The following is a 19,903-nucleotide window of genomic DNA, read 5'->3' as shown; positions in this document are numbered from 1 at the left end:
AGAGAGAGAGAGAGAGAGAGAGAGAGCATTGCCTCAGCATTTAAGATTACCTTTATCAAAATAGAGAGCTGAGTTCTTTAACAGCAGCCAAAGCTGTAATGGTACTAAATAGGTGTTGAACAAAATGGAGTGTGCCATGCCATTTATTAACTAGACTAATTTACAGGCAATTCTTGAATCATTTGGAGGTAACATTGAGTGTGTATACTAGCCATGCTCTTGTTTCTCCTTTTCATTAGCTGCCTTTTATTATTATTGTTATTTTCAGGGTCCGTCTCATTGTGCAACCCCTCCCACTAGGCATCAGGGCAGAAAATAATGAAGATGAAACAAAGAGGAAACTTGCAATTACATGTCAACAGCTCTGGAGTGTTTCATAGAGTAGGACACTGAAACCACTAGCCAAATTAGGCAGGGGGTGGTTTCTAATTACTAGTATCATTCCTGCCTCTAATTTACCAAGGATAACTGAGAATGGTCTGTACTCACTCTAGATAAATTTGACCCAAGACACTGGGCAATGATATTCAAGGATTTTTGTGTGTGATGAGCAAATTGTGAGTAGAAATTTAAACAGTTCTAAAATATGTGTAAACAAGTAAGGCAGCCAGAAATTTCAAAATGATTCTGGGAAGAACATTCTGCAATCTGAAAAATCTTTGGCTTAGAAAAATAGAGCTCTCAGATAAAGGAAGAGAATTTGATGTCATGGATCACAGTTATCTTCTGTAGGAAATAGTTCAGGAGACTGTTTTTAAACTGTGTATAGCTCAGCCACTGGAGAGGGGCTATTTGCTACCATTACTCCAAGGTCAGGTGCACAGATACCCACACCAAGGCGATTCTGTTTATTACCCTCACAACCTCACAGTCTTATATTCTGGATTTGTAACACATTTTACAAATGATTTAACCACCAACTTCATATCAACCCGCAATTAGTTCTCTATTTTATTTACCAAGCATGAGAACTCAGAAAAAACTTTTTATAGGCCCCAGATTATGCTCATAAACAAAGAGGAGGATGATATGAATTAAAGTGCTTGAATCATAGCCCTTGATTCAGAAGTTGTGAGTACAAATACAACTTTCACTAAGGAAATTGTTATTTAGGTTTTGTCTTAAGATTCCATTTATAACTGGATCTTACTGGATTAGGATTGATGGCAAATGCTTTTCTTGGAGGAAGATTGAGAAATTGTACTCCCTAGCTGCAGAATTCTTTCATAAAAATAGACATTTTTTCTTTAATTGTACTACATGTATTACCTTTGAAATTAGATCCTGTATTTATTTTATAGTGAGAGATCAATGGCTTCCTGTGACAATGAATTTCTGAAATCTAATCATATTCTTGTGCTTAAAACCCATTTATCTGTGAGCTTTCCAGAAGCATTTAGATGTTTCATTTTCACTTTACACAGTACAGGCAGACCTCACAGATATTGCAGGTTTGGTTCCAGACCACTGCAGCAAAGTGAGAGTCACAATAAAGCAAGTCACAATCCTTTTGCTGGTGGAGGGTCTTGCCTTCGATTTGTAAAAAACACAATATCTGTGAAAAGCAATAAAATGAAGCACAATAAAATGAGGTCTGCCAGTAGTTGGGCTGAAAAGCTTTTATCCCTTGTATCTGTTTTAAAAAGCTGTATCTAAAACCCTAGTCCCAGTGGATGGCAAGAGAGAGCGGTTTTTATGAGGGCATTTCTACCAATGACTAATAGGCTGTCTTTGAAGGACATTGTCACCGCTAAACGCGTGAAGTCCTTATTACTGTTCATCGCTTCTCCCCAAGTGGAAGAAGGCAGTGCTGCTCTTACATGAAGCAATGATGATGGCATTTACAAATGACAGTGCCAGTGACCGTACAAAAGCGCTTTCCCACGATATGTCATTGGCTCCTCACAGCGACCAGGCGAGGTAGGCGTGAGAACCACAAAGAAATCTCACATGAAACATCACGTGACACTACACCTGTGTGCCACCCATGGATTTCTTTCTGGATTGTTCTATAATCTGAATACATGGTTGAATCAGTAAAAAGAGTATTCCTACCAGGTAAAGTAAACCACATATATAGAAGGAGAAATCATATTTTTGTGTGATGTCGTAGATCCACCCTACAAAACAAAAAAGAATATATTCAGTGTAATACAGTTGCTAAATTAAAGTGAAGAACACAAAGCAAGCACTTATTGCGACTATAAATATTTCTATAATTTACGCGTATGTCATTTAATGCCTAAAACTTTTCCTTTAGCCCTTTTTAAGTCAGGGCTGTATGAACCAGAGTCCTCAGTACCTGGGGATGGGTGCATTTATCTTCTAAGCCCTAGGGACACTTGTTAAGGCACTGTAACAGTAGCCTGGGGAACCCACCCTGGAGAATCTTCTGCTCATAGCCCTCGGAGTAATTCTCAGGCAGGCACAAAGCCCGCAATGAAAAAGTGAATCTAATGATTTTGTTTTTTTACAAATATAAATACAAATCTTTTCTAAAACCTTCAAAACAGTTTTGAAGAAATTTCTAGTGTATATCAAGAGGCTTATGAGAAGTCACTTGGGTAATTTCTGTCATTCTGAAGTGTATGAGGGTAAATATCAGTTTCAGAAAGAATTACATTTCCCAGGTTCTACAAAATTCATATTTATAGCTATAAAACTTTATATTTACGAAATTTTAAGTTGCCAAATAGATAGCCTTAAATGCCAATTAAATGATCAGTTCCTTTTAAATAATACTCTAATATTGTAATCTAATACTTTCAGATCATAATTTTACTGTTCACTCTATAAAATACTACAGTATTTCATTGATTCTAAGATACCATGAATTATATTATTCATTCCTACCTTATGTATTAATAAGAAAGACATATCTTTATCAATTAAAATATGACTCAATATTTTGTAGGACTTCATAAAATGCATTCTGATTTCAGAGTTGTTAAACATGAAAAAAAAGTCTCAGAAACTATGATATAAGATGTTTCTTTCCCTTCAGTGATTAATTCTAAGAGTCAATCACATGCCATGGTTCCCACATAGCCAACTATGCAGGCTGAGAGGATTAAGCCACACACAAAAATTTTATTTATGGTAAAAATGTAACCATAAGCATTTACCTTTTCCATTTCAAGTGCATTAATTAGCAAAGGCATCAGAAAAATATAAATGATTTAATGATCAAAGATAGCATTTCATGGCCACATTTCAAAATATGTTTTAAAAAATATATTACTGGCAAATGAATGCATAAATGCAACTTAACCTTCTCCCACCAACAAATAACTACACAAAAGTAACTGTTAAAAGAGGAGCCAGCACCTCCGACTTCCTGGTAGTTCTCCATATCACTTTGTTTACTGTACCTAATGCACAGTGGATGTGTCTGGATCAGTCATGGTAGTCATAAAGAAAAACAAACACTTAATAGCATTAAAAATTATAATTTTTAACCACCCCAAAGCTATGAATTCTGGATATACTTTAAAAGTGAACCAAGTTTTGAGTTTGTCATTTGATTAAAAAAAAGAAAATATCAGACTCTTTCCATGTGGCTTAGTAAAATGCTCTATTGTCTTTTTTTAATCTCCAATTTGAGACAAGAGGAACAGAAAGGATTAGACATATAATCTGAAAATAATGACTCTGCCTCAGAACTAAATCAGAAAGGCTCACCGACATATGAACAAAAAAACCCACAAAAACAAACTTCTGCTCAGTGTCACCATTTGGCCACCGTGGACCACTGTGAATCATGACCAATGAATGAGTCCTTTGCAGGTAACGCAGAGAAGTCTGTACATGTAAGTGGAGTATACACACAACGGGACTATCCGTAAGCGACCATTTAAAAACATCAATAACTGTAAATGAGGTTCTCATACTCCACTCATCCCAGAGGAAAGACGACCTTGTAATTTTAATAGTTAAATCTGCACTTTTCATATGATCAACTGACAGAGTAGAAAATGATGACTCTAAACCACAAACACCGCTAGCTGAAAGGAGTTGCTGAAATACTATTGCTGCTTAGCATGGACCTCAAAATAGGACAAAATCCTAACTGGCTGGAAAATTAATTTGTTTTTAGTTCAGACGATTTACTTTTTGGGTGAGTGGTTAATCTAAGCTCCAAGGCTCTGTGATGTGGCCTACCCACCGCTCTCCCTTACTGCCCTGAGCTGACCATGAGCACAAGCCATATTAAATATTTTAGAGTTTCAAACACATTTCTCTTGGCTCCTCATCTGTACATGTACTATTCCCCCTTCTGGAGGATAAAATAATAAACACCATCACCCTTAGAACACTCTCACACCTCCTTCCCACCACACCATGCTCCCTCTTGTCTCTGCAGACTACAGAAAATGTCTGCTAAGTATCATATATAATAAAAGCCCAATATGCTAAGTGTCCGGTCGACCAGTTGGCTGTTCAACTAATCAAAAAAGCGTAATATGTTAATGATATGCTAAGGCTGCTCAACCGCTCAATATGATATGCACTGACCACCAGGGGGCGGACGCTCTGACTGGTAGGTTAGCTTGCGAGATGGGCTGGGCCTGGCCTGGGCCCTCTCACAATCCGGGACCCCAGTATTTAAAAGTTACTTTTTTAAAAAGTACACCCAACTTCACCAAACAATTTAACAATACAAATTGGAGGAATAGTCCCCAATTTTATGTTCGATTAATCCCATAGGTTTCTCCAATCTACCTTTAGGATTTCTTTTTAAATGACTCTGGATCCCTTTATCTTTCTCTGGCACCTCTAGTTTGCACTCAACTCAGTTTGAGTCCGATACAAAGCAAGTTACGAGATGCTGTACTTGACCACGTGCTTTGACCCAGCAACATGTGGACAAAACTCTTCAGAAACCAGTTTCAGACAAGCTGTCCTTAACCATCTCCCCCTACAGGTCTGATCCTGGTTGCTTGGTTTGCAGCCTGAGATCCTTGGCAACTCCTGATCCAACCACCAATTCAAATCAACAGCTTCAAAGTAAAATCTGGTTCCCTATAAAATTGCATTTCCTTTTCATTTGAGTCTGTCAAATGATGAATGACGGCTGTTTTTCTTACTTATTAAATGCTTTCCCAGCTTTTGGTGGAAAACATTGCAAATCGTTATTAGGTGTTATATTTCAAGCAATTGGAGGAAACATGTGTAGCTTCTTGGTCAGTCAAATCTGTTGGCCGAGTTTTGCTATATTTTACATTGGAAACATCTAGAAAAATATCTATTATTATTATTACATCTTTAAAGGAGAAGAACTGAATGCCCAGCAACATTATAAATGAATTATACCAAGAAGTTCATGCTGCTAAATGACATGGTGAAAATATCTGTTCAATGTCTTTGATTCTACATTCTTCTCCTTAATGGAAATGTGTGATTGCTACTAAATTGTACCAGAATTTTTGATGCCAGTAGAAACTGCTTTGCAAAATGAAAAACACATTCATTTCCAAACCCATTTAAAAAAAGGTGATGTGAACAGTAATTTACCTTGTAGCAAATCCAGCTAAGCAGTAATTTCTATCCCACCTGAAATTTCTAGCAAGATTTTAATGTTATTGAGTCGCTCATATTGCCAGTCACTTCTGAACTACAATGCATAAAGGCTGGGCTTGCATCTCATTGCAGTGTTGGCTTCTTGGCCTGGAAAGTCAATGACTTAGACACAGTGCAGTTAGCCAGTGATGTGCTCAGCGTTCCTTAGTGCGTGGGTTCGGTGGAAGGAGAAGAAACAAATAAAAAGAAGCCAAGTCCTCTTTAGGCTGCTGGCCTCGACATGCACATCAGAACATTGATTTTAGAGTCTCCATAGCAGCATTTGATACACCTTCATAGAAGGTTCTGAACCATTAATAAGACGGTTTCTACCATCATGGTGAACCACATTCATCTACAGTCCACTTCTAGGGAGGAACCTTGAAGCAGGTAGAAATAATGCCTGAAGACTGAGTATAACCAACTCCCTGGCTTCTTCTTCATTTTTTAATAATACATGAAGCCTTTTAAAAGATTTTAATTTAATTTTTTATTGACTAGAGAGAGAGAAAGAGAAATATCGATCGGTTGCCTCCTGTACATACCCCCAACTGGGGATTGAACCCCTAACCTGGGTATGTGCTCTGACCAGGAATCGAACCCACCACCTCTGGTGTATGGGATGATACTCCAACCAACTTAGCCACCCCAACCAGGGGACTCTGCCTGTCTTTTAGTTGCAATTCCTTTCTCTTTCACTCAAGAAAGTGCACTAGAATTCAAATGACTGAGAAGGACATGACCCTAGGAATGGGACAAGGAAACCAAGCTGGCAAATTTTCTGTTGAACTGAGGTGAATACACGTGAGAGATCTTATCTTAGATGTCTGTCAACTAAGCCTGAGGTAAGCAGAATGCTCCAACTTTCCCCAAATGCCCAAGTCCCAGTCCCTGGAACCTGTGAATGTTACCTTACGTGGCAAAGGGGATTTTTGATGATGCAATTATGTTAAAGGCTTTGAGATGGGGGATTATCCTGGATGATCTGGTGGACCCAATGTAATCATGGGTGTCTCCATAAGTAAAAGAAGGAGGCAGGAGAGTCCAAATCAGAGAGAGATGAGAAGATGTTGTGCTGCTGGCTTAGAGGTTGGAGGAGGGGGCCAGGGGCCAAAAAAGCAGGCAGCCTCCAGAAGCTGTATAAGGCAAAGAAAGGGATTCCTCCTTAGTTGTGCTGACACCTTGATTTTAACCCATTGTGATCCAATTTAGCCTGATCTCTACAACTGTAAGATCATAAATCTGAACTGTTTGAAGCCACTATGTTCAAGGCAATTTATTCCAGCAGCAATAGAAAATTACTACAGGGCTAGATCCAGCCCATAGATGTGTTCTGTTGGATTTACAGTCTTTTGAAAATCTGAAAATGTCACCTAAGTGTTCCAGTCTTAGTTTATCTTGGGAGACTACCCCCTCACCCAACAATAGAAGATCAGGCAATAGTTCTCCATATCGCTTGGTGACAGAAATCAGCTGGAGCTGGGGAGAGGCTGCACCCTTCAGTCCTGGTGGGGCTCTGCACTATCCTGTTGTCTATCCACTTGACCGCTGGCAGCTTACTTTATAGATGAGGATCAAAAGTTCATGTGCATTCTACATGGAAGAATGACCTTTACCTTGCTAAAATGTGTAAGTGAGAAATTTGGGGGCAGGAATGAGAAGGAAAAAGGCATGTACACAAATGGAAACTTCCTTCTTATTTACCTTGGACTTCATAACATCGATGAGAACACAACCTAACAATCTACATGCACTCTAAGCTTTAAAACCTTGTATGGTTGCCCGACCAGCGTGGCTCAGTGGTTGAGTGTCAACCTATGAACCAGAAGGTGAGGATTCGATTCCCCATCAGGGCACATGCCCGGGTTGTGGGCTCAAACATCAATAGGGGGCATGCAGGAGGCAGCCAATCAATGATTCTCTCTCATCGTTGATGTTTCTATCTCTCTCTCCCTCTCCCTTCCTCTCCGAAATCAAGAAAAAAATTAAAAGTAAAATAAAATAAAAAAATAAAATAAAACCTTGTACATTACCTGCAAACGGTGGTCCCAGCAATGCAGAGATGCCATTAGCACAGATGATGATGCCATAGGCATTGGCCAGGTGCTCAATCCCCACCAAGTCTTCAGTCACTACAGGCATCAGGGAGAAGTAACCGCTGGAAAAGCCTATCAGAGCGCAGATGACCGCCAGGCTGGCATATGTGTGCATCAGTGGCAGAAGGAAAATACTGAGCACAAGGGTGAAGTTGGCCATCAGGAAGACATTCCAGACGCTGATGCAGGGCAAGTCCGCCACGATGCCCAGGATCACTTTTCCAAAGATATGAACTATTGCTATAATTGACGTCAGAGGGAAAACGTCGTTTTGCTCTGATAAATTATACAAATTGACTATTTCTGGGAGGTGAATGAAAGGGATGACAAAGCTGCTGTATGCAAACAGAGCCCAGAAAATAAAAGCTACAAACACCCTATTAGTAAAGAGTGAGGCTGCCCCAAAATAACCGGAGTACCATTCCCGGAAGCCCTTCCTGACCCTCAGGGTCAGCTGGCTCACCATCTTCAGCACCCGAAAGGCGCACATGTTCTTCCTGTGCCCGGCCTCCTCTGGGCACGCCTGGTCTGCAAGGTCACCCAGGGTCTCCTCGCGCCCGGGACCGGCCTCCTTTTCGTCTGCCCTGCCCAGCTGTCCACTGGACTTAACAGATTCCGTGGAGTGAGCCGGGGGGACTTGCGGATCTCTCCCTGCTGGGTCCTTTCCCTCCTTCCCAGGAGAGAGGGGCCTCATGAGCGCCCCGCAAACACACAGGTTTAAGGAGACGGCGCCTTGGATGAACATCGCGTTCCGCCACCCATACTCCGCGCACAGGTACTTGAGCAAGACCGTCATGAGGAAGGTGCCAAAGCCGGTCCCCGTGGTGCTGAGGCCCTGGGCCAGGGCGCGCCTTTTCTGAAAGTATCTGCCCACCATGACCACGGCCGGCAGGTAGGCCATCCCGCTCCCAAAGCCTGCGCGGTTGAAAGGGGGAAGAAAAAGCACACAGCACAACATAAATGGCCATCTCCAGAATCGGCAGCATTTGAAGATCATCTGCGTTGCATTACCTTTGTCTCTATGCTATTTAAAAACAACTAATACTTGTTCAGAAATAGCTCGGTGGGTAAGTACCATGAGGGTCATCCTCAAAGTTTCTAGCCCATCAGTTCCCCCAACAGGCTTTGCAATACAAGTTATTTTGATAATAGAATAAGATCAATTCTCACATATGAAGGTGAGCTCTGGAGCAGGGCCGTGCTTTCCCGTCATCCCTGGTACTGTCTCTTACTGCCCAGGACACACATTGTGTGCTTAGTGATTTGCTGAAAGAACGCATGGCTTCTGAGGGCTCCCGTGCCAGGGCTAAGTGCACAAAGTACCCAGGAAAGTGTTTACAGGGGATGAAGATCACCTCCAGGCAATTTGCAGAAGCCTCAGGAAGGGGCCAATCTGTTCACAAATTAGTTGGAAGAATAAAAGGAATGATAATGCGCCCATAAATATACACACTTGAGGTCAAAGCCACCTAACACTTATTTGTATCTCTGATTTTGAGTTGTATTGTCTCTTTCTTAGAAAATAGGCCACAGTTTGTGATTTGCACTGACAAAATTACAGTGCTGGTGGGGGATGTTTGTGTTAGGGCCAGTGGTTTGGGGAACTCTCTACTTTCTCCTCAGTTTCGCTGTGGACCTAAAACTGCTCTACAAAATGAAGTATTTTAATAAATAGACAAAATGAAATTAAAATACTGGCCAAATGAAATTAAAATAGAGGTTGTGGGTTGTATGCTCAAGTTCTAGGTACAGACAGGGAAACCATAATCTCCATTTCAATGATCATGGGGCCCCATTTGGACCTCCCGACATTAGGATGGCAGTGTCCTATATAATAAAAAACTAATATGCAAATCGAACAAACAGCATAATGACTGATCGCTATGATGTGCACTGACCACCAGGGGGCAGACGCTCAATGCAGGAGCTGCCCCCTGATGGTCAGTGCGTTCCCACAGGGGGAGCATCATTCAGCCAGAAGCCAGGCTGATGGCTGGTGAGCGCAGCAGTGGCAGCGCTAAGGATGTCCAACTGATGGCTTAGGCCCGCTCCCCAGTCAGATATCCCCCAAGGGCTCCCTGACTGTAAGAGGGCACAGGCTTGGCTGAGGGACGCCCCCAACCCCGAGTGCACAAATTTCATTCACCGGGCCACTAGTATAGTAGTATAAAAGAGACTCTAACCAATATCACATCCCAAGGCTGAAGACTCCCCAGTTCAGCATCATTTAAGAGTTTCAGATTAATGTGAATTTGGAAGGAGACCAGAGCAATCATACATAAAAATACAATCAAAATTACCAGCAACTGAGTGCCAATGATAGGCCAGTTGCTTTATGGACTTTATCTAATTTAATTTTCACAATAACCCTGAAAGCTAGCTGTGGTTATAAAAGGGGGTATTGAACCTCACAGAGATTAAGTTATTTTCCTAAGACCCCTTAGCTGGTAATTGAAGAATCCAGTTGGAATTCAGACCCAACGTCAGAGCCTGGTCCTTTTTCCCTGCCCATGCTGCCTCTCACCCTACACTGCTCATCCCCTAGCTGCCAGTGGGTAGCTGCAGAAGGATTTTGATTATTTGTGTGCATTGCTTATAACCTGACCTCTTCTCCCCTTTTGCTAGACTACAAGCTCCATGAGGGCAGGGATGTGCTTGGTTCACTGATGGGCCTAGAGCCCTCTCTCAAGAATGCTCTATGTGTCTAGAACAGTGATGGGCAACCTTTTGAGCTTGGTGTGTCAAACTTCGCCAAAAAACTGAGCATAACTCGGGTAGTGTGTCACTTTGAGGAAAAAACTAACTCCAAGACTATAGTCGCAAATGTTTCATCCTCAGGAGCAGCAAATGTTTCATCCTCGGCATGCAGCCGCCTCAGCGGCTGCGTGTCATCAGAAATGGCTACGCGTGTCAGTGCTAACACGCGTGTCATAGGTTCGCCATCACTGGTCTAGAACAATGACTGGCATTGTTATAACAAAGGAATGAAATAAATAAAGTTCTATGGAAAGAGAAATAGTCACATTTTAAAATAATAGCTACCCTTTTCATTGGAGATTAATTTTATACTTCCACGGTTAAGGTACAAAAATCTCAGCTGCAAAATAAGTGTAACAGTGGTCACTATGGAAAAAAATTATTTGTTAAAGAACCAAGAAATTATTTGATATTAAATATTGTGGCACAGCCGAAACCGGTTTGGCTCAGTGGATAGAGCGTCGGCCTGCGGACTGAAAGGTCCCAGGTTCAATTCCTGTCAAGGGCATGTACCTTGGTTGCGGGCACATCCCCAGTAGGGGTTGTGCAAGAGGCAGCTGATCGGTGTTTCTCTATCATCGATGTTTCTAACTCTCTATCCTTCTCTCTTCCTCTCTGTAAAAAAATCAATAAAATATATTTAAAAAAATAAAAAAATATTGTGTCACAGAATTATTGTCCTCCTCCATAATATTTTGAAAGCAAATCCTGAATATATCATTTTCATGTGCAAACATTTTTAGTATAAATCTCTAAATATTTATTATGATTCAACAATGTAATCTTATCATTATCTATCTGAAAAATGAGCAATTCTTTAATATCATGAAATATCCAAAGGTTCCCATATTTATATTTGTCTCATAAATGAGTATATTTTTTAAAAACTTACTTGTTGAAGTCAGGACCTAGTAAGACCTACACATTGCTATTTGTTGATCTGTATTTTAAGCTTCTTCCATAATTAGCACAATTATTACATGAGCTTATAGGACAGGACTTGGGGTGGTTTTTCTGGCTCAAGCCACGCATCAGTCAAAGCTCTGCAAATGTCCTGCCCAGTGAAGGACGCTGGGACAATTATTCACCGCACTTGGGTTTAGAGGATGGGCTTACAGCCCAAGAGGCGGGTGGAGGAAGGAGGCTCAGAAGGGAGAGAACATCCTGTGGTTCCAGGTCTGCGTGGTGGGAGAAAAGGTGTCTTCAGAGCCAGGCTTAAGACAAGGGAGCTCGGGCAAAATTGAAGAAATTTGTCCAGACTCCCTTGGCTAAGTAAAATTGCTCAAACAGACATTAATTTTCTGCTTAATAAGAGAACACTACCATCCAATTTTAATTGCTTAGGTGTTAAAAATAAAAATGCAGCCAGACTCAGTGGTTGTTGGGGGCATGCAGGAGGCAGGCCATTGATGTTTCTCTCATCGATGTTTCTATCTCTCTCTCCCTTTCCCTTCCTCTCTCTCTAAAAACAATAAAAACATTTTTTTTTTTTTAAAAAAAGAAAGATACAAACAAATATGTCTGAAATGCTTTTAGGAATGAAGGATACCAACAAAGTTTCTTTCAAACACAAACTGTACAGCGATATAAATATATATCCATCACCTGCCTTTGCAGTGTATTTTTGCATCTAACTTTTTTCTTTTTTTTTTATAAAGGGGCTAGATTGCCAAGCAGCTTCAACATGCCCCATTAATGACAGCCCAACAGCATTTGGCTCATTTTAATCTAACTGATTTAGCTAATTTTTCCACTTAACTATAGTTATATATATATTTTTGTGGGGAAGGTGGGTGAATGTGTTTTCAGAGACTCTTTCTTTGGGTTTTTCCTGTATAAAAAAATGGGAGCAATAAAGTGTCTCAAGAAATACTTTTCTTTCAAAGCCTTCTAATTTTCTTCCTACTTCTTTGGATCCATAAACATTCATTGAATAAATAAATGGATAAATAAATAAATTAAGAGATATTTGAGGATCAATAAGCAATTAACTGCAAGAAATAAAATTCCATTTAAACAAAGAATGTAACAGAAATCTCTAAATGATGAGAATAAGTCTCAAGTCCTGGTTATTAGGATCAAGTCATAGTCCATATAACCAAACACGACCAGATCAATTTCATAGGGGGGCCCACATGTCTGCCCAGAGACCCCAGTGTGTCTCAGTCTCAGCAGAAAGAGTGTTTATCTCCTTACCTATAATACAAAAATCCCGTGCGAGCTCTATTCATTGGACTGTTATGAGGACAAGTTTCTAAAAAAGCCTGTAGTCAAAAAAGAAAGTCAGCTGGTTCTGGTTCATTTAAGAACAACTGTACCAGTAAGAAACTACTTCTTATCCGTGTGGATGCTGCTACCTGTTGATAAAGGAAATTATGGCTGGGGAGATATTTGTCAGAACGAATATGCAAACCGTGCTGCCTGGCAGCCCATTTTTACCTCTCCGCTGGGGACTACCACTCTCACTGTGCTCTAGATTTGCTTCTTAGGTCTCTACATGTAGGCGGGTTTTGCTGCTATTTCATTAATTTGAACAGGGCTAAAAGACAAAATGATTATTCCGTGATTCATGCTCAATTCTGCAGTGTTTAAATGAGAATGTTATTAATTTCCTGAATATTTCACCTACATCTGTATTTTTACCCCCCCTTTTCCTGTTACTTATAAGAGAAAGGATAGCGCTTAGAACCAGGTATGGAAGATTCAATTAAATTCTATTAGTGAGTGCCTTGCTGGTGTTGCTCAATGGGTGGAGTGTCTGCCTGTGACATCAAGAGGCTGTGGGTTCAACTCCTAGGTCCGGTTGGGGTGCATGCGGTAGGCAACCAATCAATGTGTCTCTCTCACATCGGTGTTTCTTTCTTCCTCCCGTCTTCCCTCCCTCCCTCCTTTCCTCGCTCTATTAAAAAAAAAATCTATTAGACCAAGTACAGTTGTTAGGTTGTTCTGTCATACTTAAGGCATATTTAATATATTAAAAAGTATTTCCTGGAGGATAAAATGGGGGTGGGGGGCGGCGATGGAGGAGACAGAAAGACAAAATACTTTAATGGGTCCCTTTTCTGCACAATAAAATTCATTGCCAAAATGCCCAATCAAAACATTTAATGTCAAATTAAAATACAATCGATATGCTTACCAGCTGTCACTCCGAAGGTAATAAAGAGATAATGAACGTTGGCGGCATAGGCACTCAATACCCAGCCAAGCGAGTTCACGAGTCCTCCGATGATCGCCGTCCCGCGGCAGCCACAGGTGTTAATGAACAAGCCGATGAAAGGTCCTGCCGCAGAACATGGACAAGGGAATTGTCTAAAAGCATTTTATTTTCCTGCTTGCTTAGTAAATCCTCATATAAAGACGAAGAATAAAACTTTTCTAGGTCTGTTAAATAAAACACCCCCACTGCTTTATGTATGTATTTCTTCTTCTTCTTCTTTTTTTTAGCAAGAGAAAATAGCCAAATTTAATACATACATATGTATGGAAATCCCGCATACATGAGAGAGTCAGAGTCCCCACCTGACATGAGAGGTTCAGACAGAAAGGGGGACCTAGGTATATAAGACATTCTGAGCTAGGGGGGAGGTAATACACCTTGGGGACTTCAAAGGGTCAAAACCCCATTGCTTTATACGAAAAAAGGCTCCTAGCATGCAAAGATGGGTTTTAATCATTTCACTGGTGAGCACAAGGTTCTAGGCTTTCAAGGAAGATAGACCTGAAATAGATAAATTGGCTCATTCTCTTAACACAGCAGAAGTCCTAAACTGATGTAGGGGCTCTATTCAGCCTGTCATTGCATTTTGTTTATCCCAAACAACAAAAAACTCTTAGCTGACTGTGTACCCAAATATGTTTTTAAAATGTTTTGAATTTAAAATTAAGAGAATTAAAAAAAAAGTTCAGTGGCAGCACATTATCTTCCCACACAGCTCAAGTCAGCTGGAGCTATGCAGTAGCTGGTCCCTTTAGCTGCATCACACCCTCTCTAGCTTGTCCACTCTCCCCTTAGTTGTATATCTGGCCTCCTGCCCTCATTTACATGAACTGTTTGGCTTCTGTGCACATTTCAGTTTTTGACTCCAACCCAAAGGGAGTACAGGAAGGGGGTTCTCAGGACTCCCAGGCTTCAGGCAAAGGACCTATAGCCCGTTGTCATGAGGATAGCAGATGCAAACCAAGCTGAAAAGGACTCGTCAGACTGGACCCATCAGACTATGCATTTATCACACCATGTGGAGATTCAGGAAAACACTCGTTATGCAAGATGTCCCAATGCACACAGCCATACAGTATTACATGACACACATTCTGATTGCTTACTTTACTATGATGCTCTAGTTTTTGTCAATCCTCTTTGTTTTCTTCCTGCTTTTTGTGGTAATTTCTGATGTCACTGAAGCCTAATGCTTGCCTTGTGATCAATGATTCCTTGTCCATATAGCAATCCAGACTTTAGCAATACAGTACAGTATGAAGCCATACTCAACATTCAGTAAGATGGCACATTTTAAACATAATCTTATTTTTTATCATTATTATCTTACATAGTTTCAGAACTGTATTCAGGTGAAACTATGCAGGTTAAAAACTTGTTGAACTCTAAGGAAACACTTTGAACTTTTAGCCCAAACTGGAAAACACTCTGTAGAGTTCTAACTATATTCATGTGCATACTTGGGTACACAGTCAGCTAAGATTTTATTTATTTTTTTGTTTTGTTTTGATCTAATGGTTTTGAGAGGGCCTAATTCTAAAAATTATGAAGGCAAAGACTTATTCACTTAACCCTATCACATTACAGAAAATAATTCAGTAGATATAGCTCTTAGAATAGATTTAATAGAGTAAATATATGCTAGATAAATATACTTATTTAGGTATTATACAATAAGCACATCATATAAATATGTAAACTAAGCATATTGATAAACATCTGGGGGAATTATTGGGAACAACTGAAACTCAAAGTTGAAGATATTCCTTTGATTTCTTTACAAATACTTTTATTTTTCTAAACCCATGGTCATTTCACTACTTGAATCCAAAATGAAAGGCTAAAAAGAGAAAAATGCATGACTCATGGCTTTGCTGTTAATAGGCCTTTTAGGATCTGAAAGGCCAACAGATCACAGTGCAGTAGCATGAACATATTTTCTACATTACAGGAAGGCCCAGAAGCAAGTATTTCTGCCTGCTTATGAAACTTGCATGAAGAAAGCATTTGAAGAAAAAGGGGGAGAAATTCCCAAGTGCAGATATTCCTGTCTACAGGAATATTACATATCAAAAAGCAATATGAATTGCTTTACTGATAGAAACATTAGTTAATAATAGTGTCTGGCTTTTGGTTCATCAACTCTCACCCAACTCAAGCTGGAGCTTCAGTCATTTATGATTTGCAGATGGGCAAAGTCAGACCCAGAAATGCCACGAATGACTCCTCCACAGTTACAAACTATAGATACGTCAGACGCAAGCTTTTTGACTGTTCTGTTTTCTAACCATTGTTTATTGATGGCCAGCAGCATCTCCAAGCTTGCACTGCTATTTCAACAAGATGAGAAGAACTCCCCACACAGTCTAAGGAGAGGGGCGGGGGGTAGGGAGGGAGGACTGAGATACAATCCTTTGGCTATGATTCCCACTTTTGTAGAGGAATTCTGTGTTTTGGAATGAGATTATTCATCATCAGACTCTCTCTTCTCCAGAAGGAAATCTGAATCTCAGCCCATTTCCCACACAATAAAGTGTTATATTGTTGCAGGGAACACCCAGAGGAAGTCATGATTTCTTGCCCATCCAAGCATCTCGTAGGTTAAAAACAGTTCAGGTGAGGGCAGAAACAATCTGAAGAGAGCCTTGGCATACAATCATAGATGAGGTTAGATATGAACTCCTGGTCTCTTGGACTAACAACCCCTCACGGCAATAGGCGTTAGGAGCCTCTAAATCAGTGGCTCTCTGCCTTAGCTGAACATTGGAGTCACTTAGGAGCTTTTAAAAAAACACCTCCCTCCCCCCAAACCCTGATGCTTGGGTCTCATCCCATGAGATCCTGATGCAATGGTCCAGGTGCAGCCCTAGCATTATGGTTATTAAAAGTGCCCAGGGGGCTCTGATGTGCAGCCAGGACTGACCCCACTGCTCTAAATCTGCTTAGCAAGCCAGTGACCTTGTGCAGCCCACAGAGTCCCCTAATAACATGGCTTCCACCAAGAATTATTCTGAGAGCTATCACAAAGTCTGCTGGAAACCTGAATAAGATGTTGAAAATTGGAACCTTCTGCAGAAACTGGCAAAATCCATGCTAGCAAAGAATGAAAAACAAGAATGAAATTATTGAATTTTCCCATGTGCAACTCACTGCCCAACAGAGTGATGGCTTTCAAGTTTGTTACATAATTCACAGATTTTTTTTTAAAATTTAAAAGAGATAACCCAATTGTGCTTATAGTGATTAGAAAACAAAAACAATTTGTATTTATCTACTTCAGATGTATTTTCAGTTCTCATTCGACATCGTGGCAGGCAGTGTGGTATAGTGGGCACCATTTTGGAGTCCAATGGACTAGGTTTAAAGCCGGTCCCACACTCACTGGCTGATCAACCTTAGGTAAGTTACTTAATGTTTCTGAGCATTGCATGTTCTTCCTGTCAGGTGGAGATGATGGGCTGACCTCCAGTGTTGCTGTTGGATCAAATCAGATCATGTCCATAATATTGGTGTGGCATGTATTAAGTACTAAATAAAGGGGGCTGTTCTGGATGGCTTCTGGCTTGGAAAAACACTCAATGCATCGGCAGCTCCCCTGTACCAGGCAGCTCTAGACAATCAACAGCCATTTAGGGTTATGATAGATAGAATAAAAGACCTTTCGTTGCTATAGCTATGAGCCTTGCTGTGTTATGATTTCTGAGCCCCACAGCAAAAGATGTTTTTTAGGTACCTCTTCTATGGAAAGGTTAGTCTACAATCTGAAGTTCCATTGTCTGGAATTTAGGGATTCTGGACTCTCAAACAGAATTCTGAATATAGTAATCTCCCAATTAAACTGAAAATAACAATCGCATTTCACCATCATTACAAGTTAAGTGTTGTTATTTTGAGGATCAACTTCAAACCTATATTCAGTCATTTTAGGACTAGTTTCTACTGCTTAAGACAGCCTTATCGGGTATTTTGGAAAATGTTGTGATATTATATCTCCTGGCTTTTTGCTGAGTCTTCTTTTTTTGTTGTAAACACACACTTCCTAGTACTTTGTTCAACCTCTTAAAATTTTATTTTTTAAAAGGTAAAAAAACACACACCAGGATTTTAAGTATTCTAGAAGAACAATTTTCTTTTACTGTCTTGTTGAGAAGGTAGATTTACATCCAACACAAAACCAGCACATTCCCTACATCACAGTAAAACTTGCATTTTTTGTATGCAAGTTTTGTAGTCCTAGTTTTAGCCAACGCAGGGTTGAAGAAGTCAGTTCATCAATGTTATAGGCAAATATAATTTCTTAGCATTTCTCTCACACACATAATGATGCCCTTATTTAATTTTAAAGCTAGGTCAGTATTAATTCCCTTTGATAAACACACACACATCCCACCCACATCTTGGGAAATAACAGTTTGTCCTTGTTTTCTCTCATTAGTATTATTACTGTATTAATATCATGTGTATTGCCCAAAATAGCATTAACTGAGTGCCAGCCAAGATCAACAAATCTCTGAGTTGGATTCAAGCGATTACTTGTTAATGTAGAAACCACTGAAAAGTCACAGACTCCCATCAAACACACATATGCTTGTCATACACATACTCTCACAAAACCAGAAAAAGATTTGAGGCCATTTATGTTTCCAGTATAAAATATATCACAAATATTTTAAATTAAAATTTAAAAAAACTGACATAAAGTGATGGTTGTTCCTTTCAAGTGGAGCAAGTGAACATTAGGGTATAGTGGTAGATTGTTAGAATTAAATGAGATAATGTAAAGGAAAATACCTGGTATATAATAAGTACTTATTGAATATTAGTTGACAGTGAAAGTTGTTTAGTTCCCAAAATGAAACACATTAGCTATAATAACATATTACATTTATAATAACTTTCTGGTTTAGTATTTCCAATTGGATAAGAATTGGTTTCATAGATTGCTGTATGGGTAGGCTTAACTAGAAAATGCAAGAATATATTACTATTCCTCCCTATTTGCTATATCAGTAACTTTCCTAAAAACAGTTTAATAGATTTTCCAATAGTATATGATCAATTTCAAATTAATTAGAACTCTGAAATAAGATTGTTAGTTGACTTTTATAGTATTTTCTCTAAAATTTTTATCTTTTATAAATATTCATAAGAGTTAAATGAACAGATACTTGTAATGGTATATAATTGTGTTACAACAGTTAAAAAAAATGGAGCTTGGGGCAAAAGAGAGTTTTAAAAATGACCAATTTATAAAATACTCCAAGTGTTCATAATATTCAAATGGCAATATCATACAAAAGGACAAATATCGTATGACTCCACTTATATGAGGTACTTAGAGTAATCAAATTCATAGAGACTGAAAATAGAATGGTGGTGGCCATGGGTTGAGGGAGGAGAAATAGGGAGTTACTGTTCAATGGGTGCAGAGTTTCAGTTTGGGAAGATGAAAAAAGTTCTGGAGATGGAGGGTGGTGATGAATGTACTCAATGGCATTAAACTGTTTACCTAAAAATGGTTAAAATGGTAAACTTTATATCACTAACATTACTGTTTCAACAATATAAAGCATTACTTATGTTGGGGAATTGTCATTTTATAACTATTCAGTTTTACAATAGGTGACAGGCGAACATACCCACAATCAAGGTGATGCCCATGCTGAGGGAGCTGACCCATGCTGTCAGGCCACGACTCTGATGGAATTCTTCAAGCCATTCCACATTGAGGACCCCCAGGGCCATCTGGGAACCCATGATGAGGATGTGCACGAAGAAAGAGGAAAGAACCATCATCCAAGCCCATCCGCCATCAATGTTTGGGTGGGATTTAAGTCTCTTCTTATCTTTGGGGACATCTTCAAAATCATACCCAATATCTTCATGACTTGTATACATTTTCCAAGACTTTCTGAAATACATATGACAAATCATTTTATTGAATATCAAAACAAAAAAAATCTTCATCTTCTTTGGACAGTTCTACCTCCTCATCATAACCAAAGTGGTCCCATCATCGTATCAGACCTTCAGCTGAATCTTTGTCATCATGCAGATTTGGGAACACTTCTCACTTTTTCTCAAGACCAAGTGCTTTTAGGAAAGTTGTTTAATCTTTAAAGTCACTCTATATGTAAGTATTATAATCTCTATTTTAAATATATGAAAATAGAGAAAGGAGGCAACTTTCCCAAAGTCTCATAGGTAATAAGCAGTGTGGTCAGACAGGAAATGAAGGTTTGAACCCAGCTATTTCTGACTTTAAAGCTCA

The 19,903-nt window shown here is 39.7% G+C and overlaps 1 protein-coding gene across 1 annotated transcript in view; it reads right to left on the bottom strand.

The window, feature by feature from the left end:
• The window catches only part of SLC16A14 (solute carrier family 16 member 14), a 28,842-nt gene continuing 8,939 nt past the window's right edge, over positions 1–19,903 (bottom strand). Inside the window, exons 2-5 of the mRNA XM_028150784.2 lie at positions 19,272–19,543; positions 13,552–13,695; positions 7,593–8,570; positions 1–2,120 (exon numbers count right to left, since the gene is read on the bottom strand). Of these exons, the coding sequence (XP_028006585.2) occupies positions 1,969–2,120; positions 7,593–8,570; positions 13,552–13,695; positions 19,272–19,530 (1,533 nt within the window). The 5' untranslated portion in view covers positions 19,531–19,543 and the 3' untranslated portion in view covers positions 1–1,968. The remainder of the gene's footprint in view (positions 2,121–7,592; positions 8,571–13,551; positions 13,696–19,271; positions 19,544–19,903) is intronic.

This window comes from Eptesicus fuscus, chromosome 11 (assembly GCF_027574615.1).
Source record: "Eptesicus fuscus isolate TK198812 chromosome 11, DD_ASM_mEF_20220401, whole genome shotgun sequence".
NCBI lineage: Eukaryota > Metazoa > Chordata > Mammalia > Chiroptera > Vespertilionidae > Eptesicus > Eptesicus fuscus.
This window is presented reverse-complemented; position numbering and strand designations above follow the sequence as displayed.